The 4,816-nt window shown below is 38.7% G+C and overlaps 1 protein-coding gene across 2 annotated transcripts in view; it reads left to right on the top strand.

Moving 5' to 3' along the window:
* Window positions 1-4,816, top strand: part of LOC106535628 (glutamate receptor ionotropic, kainate 2) — a gene marked incomplete at both ends in the record, with an annotated part of 42,600 nt that continues 37,784 nt past the window's right edge. For both annotated transcript variants that reach the window (XM_014032680.1, XM_014032681.1), the window contains 1 exon segment: window positions 1-244. In XM_014032680.1, coding sequence (XP_013888134.1) covers window positions 118-244 — 127 coding nt within the window.

Raw genomic sequence — 4,816 nt, forward strand, 5'->3', positions numbered from 1 at the left:
CGCGTAGAAAATTTTACAAGGGGATTCAAACCCTCGCTCCAGGAAAGGACGGGAGTCGGATTAAACCACTGTGCATTTTTGATTTTTTTTTTTTAATTTTGTATTTTTTTAAACAACATGAAGATTACCTCCCATCATCTGATGATAACCAGTCTCGTTTCCAGGTCCAACCTCAGGCTCATCCCGCTTCTTCTGCTGCTGTTTCTTGGTTACACTCGCGGGATGCCSCACGTTTTAAGATTTGGTAAGAATCTTTGTTTTTATTTCCCACCTTAATTCTAACACTTCCAGAGTGGCCACGTTGACACTGAAGCCCAGATGTGCATCATGTTCACCTCATGTTGCTTCACATTAAGACTGGGAATAAATGTTTGTATTTTAAAATCATAGATCACAACTTGGCTTCATATCAGGAGGTTTTGAGTTGTTTTTAGAGCTCTTCTGTGACTTGAACTCTGAGTGGTTTAATGCAACAGTTAAATGAAGCTTTAAAAAGCATCACTTCACTTCTTCTGTTGCTCCTGCTGCTGGTCATTTAAACTGCAGTAAAAGGGAAACAATTGATTTCTGATATCTGAAAAGTTGTCATTAGTTTCCCCAGCAGTGCTACTTTTCACCTCCAGTTCCACTGAAGCGTTAATGAGATTATTAGAGAAGAAAGTTTCCGTTGCACAGAGAGAGGACCCCCTCCCCGAGGAGCATCAGCTCTCAACTTTGTCTTCAAAAGTCAATTCTCTTCTTTATTTTTTWAATTTTTTTTGCAGAGCAATTGTCTGCTCAGATCTGATTGCGTGCATTTAAAGTTGATTACAATTGCCACTACAGCGCCTAATGGTTCATAACTTCAAAATAGTGTCATTAATCCCCGCGCGCCCCGAAACAACCAAATCAGACTTCTCAGGGGGGCTTCTTAATTAGATCGTCTCGGGWTGGGGGGAGGGCTTCAAAACTGACAAGAAGGAAAGGTTGTCATCAAGTGTTGACAACACAGCCTTATAGAAAAAAAAACAGTCCCCACTGTGGGGGTCCTTTTTAAGAGTCAGGCTGCGTCCACCCGAGCCGCCGCTATGGCAACGGGGAAGTGCGCATTTCTCACTCCCGATGAGTGATTTTCCGTCTCACACATTGCCTGACACACCGTCCATTCAGTCTTTTCTTTTGACATAAATGTATATTTATTTCTGAGGTTTGTGAGGCTCCTCGCGGTCAAAGTGGCAAAACAAGTTGAAACAGTTACAGCTTCTGTTTGCGTGTGTTTTGTCATTTTTATATTTAAGCAGTGACTTGTTTGAATTTGCTGCACAAACTGTGTCTCCGTTGCTTGTTTTGATCCAATGACACATGAGACAAAACATTCATGAGATCCTTTGCTTTCAGGTAAAGCGTGACTTTTACGTAACCCCTCATTTTATGAGTTTTGATTGGGGGGGGGCTTCCACCTGCCAGATAAACTTCAACTCATCTGTCACTTTCCAAACTTTAATCACTTATTGTCACGCATTAAGTGGTTAATTTCTGAAAGCTTCACTAAAATCCACCCAGTGGTTTATGAGATATTTTGCTAACAAACAAACATGGTTGATGTTATTAGTTATTGGAGATGTTTTAAAAAAAAATCTCGCTTTATGGTTTACCGCTCTTAATAAGTGTTAGGACTGAGTTTCAGCTATTACCAAATCAAATTTGAGCCCAGTATCTATAAAAATGACAGAGTTACAGCCGATTTTGTGTTTGGTGATGTTTCTTTGCTGTAGCAGGCGTCTTGAAAGAGATTGTTCAAAATCTTAATCATTTGTAGTTGGATATTGAGCAATTGCTTTGTGCAAGTTTTGTTTAAATTCGTCCAGTCATTCGTGAGATATTTTGCTAACAGTATGCACACACGTAGACGGGGCGGGGGGGGGGGGGCATCGCTTGAATCCCGAGGGCGCTGCCGGTTCAGCACCACGGACAGCGACGCGCCGGCAGCCTGTTGCTGAGGCGTTTTTGTTCGTCTGCATCATTTCCTTTCCCAGTCAAACAGCTCCAGCTCACGTCTCTGTGTTGAAAGGCGCCGCTGTCTCCAGAGATCACGATTTTATTCCTGTTTGCTGGTTTTAGAGCTGAGTTTCCAAAAAAAGGAGAGATTATCATAGGTAATTATATGAGGTTTGTTGTCTGTCTGTTAGCAAAATATCTTGTGAACCACTGAATGAACTTTAATGAAACTTTCAAAAAGTGATAAATGGGTTCACATCTACAACTGACTAACTTTTGGCATCAACTTAATTCAAGATGGCCGCCACAGCAAAGTGATTTTACCACACATTAAAATAGTAATTATGCAGTCAGTTGTACATATACTAAGCTCAACTTTGGTGAGGAAGTGGCTGAGACTGATCCTCAACATACAATTGGAGCATTGACTAATTTACCAAGATCTGTTTTTAAAAGTTTGCTTTTAACTATTGGATTCAACTCCATCTGTCTGTTAGCAAAATATCTCCTAAACCACTTAATGGATTTTACTGAAACCTTCAGAATATGATTGTTAGGTAAATATCTAGGAATCATAAAACTTTAAAGTCAACTTAATTCAAGGTGGTCACTACAGCCAAACAAATGTAGAAAACACAAAAATGTCTACAACTCAGCCACTTTTAAAGATATTTAGACAAAATCTGGTGTCATTGTATAGCTGAGTATTGTCCTTAATGCTTACTTTGGGTGCAACACATGGCACATGATTTAGCCTAAAACAAGAGTGTTAAATTTTGAAGTCAAACATGTTTGCCTGTTAGCAAAATATATCCTAAGCAAATGAATGGATTTTATTGAAACTTTCAGGAAACAGTTATTGGGGGACCAACTAGAAATGAAAACATTTTAAAGTCATTTAAGTTTAAGCTGGCCACTACAGTCAAACAATTGTATAAAACACAAAAATGTCTACACCTTGGCCTCTTTATTGAGGAAAGATTTGGTGTCATAGTAGCGGCTTAATGCATACTTTGAGTGCAACATATTGCATATGATTTTTGCCTAAAACCTTTACTGTATGTTTGTCTGTTTATATCTCTTAAACCACAGAGATGATTTCAATGTGATTAATGGCTTCACATCTACAACAGATTACCTTTAGGAGACAATCCAATTTAAGATGGAAGCCACAGCTTATTTATTTTAGCTTACATAAAAATGACTTTATCTGAGTGAATTTTACAGATATTCAGTTTAAATTTATCATGGTAGTAGTTGACCATCACTCACTGCTAAATGATAAGATACCATAAAGTTGCATGACATTTCACAAAATGTTTTGACCAAAACTGAATTTATGTGAATATATCTTTCTGTGTGTAAATATCTGACATTTAGACACAAACAGGTCAATTAGAGTGAATGTATGTGGTAAAAGAAGGACAGAGGAAATAAAAACGTGGCTCCTAAAAGGACACAGGAGCCCCYTTTTTTTCTCCCTTGTCCTGCAAGAAGTGCCCAGTCAGCAGAAAGTCCCAGCTGCCTCCTGCAGGAGGCTGGCTAAATCAGGAGGTCAGCTCCCCTGGGTTTGTGTGTTTCCTCCCTGCCCCGTGCTCCATTCTGCCCAGACAAGAGGCATGCATTGTACTACCGCTGTTCTCCTGTCAGGCTGAAACCTTTACACACTCCCACACCGCACAGCCCCACAGCCTGTAGTCAGGCTTTTGTATCCTCGACATCAGGCTCTCCATGTAGAGCGACAAGTGTCAGAGGGGGAGAAAAATAAATAAATTCTGGTGTTTGAGACCACCACCTGCATGTGAGGAAACTGGGCTAATTCCCCACACAGAACTGAAACATTACATCCAATGATTCTCGTTTAAAAAAACTACGTGGAAGTTGTTTAGCCAGATTCTGTAAGGTTCTAATAAAATACCTTGTTAGAGCAGATTTGATGTTTTTTTTTTTATTATACCAGTTCACACCTGCTGGTTGAGTGCACCAAACAGCACTTTGCAAATGCAGCTGAGGGTCTCGGGGATCCAGAACAAAATGTCACGTTCCTCCACCTGCAGCGTCTGCAGGCACAATCTGAAACATGGTTGCTAGCGGAACATCAGGATTCATTTTAGATTCTCTTTGTTCTGTTTTGTTTATCGTCTTCTTGAACTAATGTAAAAAAAATACAAACTGGTGGTCAGATGCTGACTTTGCATGAGTGTATGAGCTCATAGCTAAAACTCAGAACAAACTTTTTGCGTTGCATGCAACAAATCATTAAATATAACACTTCATAAAGCCCTCGAGTTCTCAATTCAATAATTAGACAAATTCCAATTATTTGACTTTAAAATGTGAAGCAAATACAGCAAAAGATCATTAAAGTCAAAGACTGCTGGAAAAATTCAAACTTAATTTTCTTGGCTTGAAAACAGTCAGAGGTTAGGAAAAGAAATGGAGAACTAGTTTATATTTCAAGTATTAACATTAAGGTTGTATAAAATGGTAAAAAGGGCCAGATTTTGGCCTTGACTTTGACTTGTGTCAAGTGTTATTACCAAAATATCTTATAAAACCAGTCAACGTGTTTTAATAAACCTCTCAAGAAGAAGTAATCATATGATTGTAGCTAAGCAGTTTTTGAAAACACAAAAATGGCTACCATGGTGCCAATTTTACAAAACAATTTCTAAAATTTGGTTGTGCTGTAGCTAAGATTAATATGCAACATATACTCTGACCAGAGGGCCATGTAACAAAACTGCTATTTTAAAACTGTTTGTGCAAAAATGTTTATTAAATCAACACACAGGGCAGAACTTGAGTTTGAGTTTATTTCGACTATATATATATATAT

Source organism: Austrofundulus limnaeus, unplaced genomic scaffold (genome assembly GCF_001266775.1).
Source record: "Austrofundulus limnaeus strain Quisiro unplaced genomic scaffold, Austrofundulus_limnaeus-1.0 Scaffold1512, whole genome shotgun sequence".
Classification (NCBI taxonomy): Eukaryota; Metazoa; Chordata; class Actinopteri; order Cyprinodontiformes; family Rivulidae; genus Austrofundulus; species Austrofundulus limnaeus.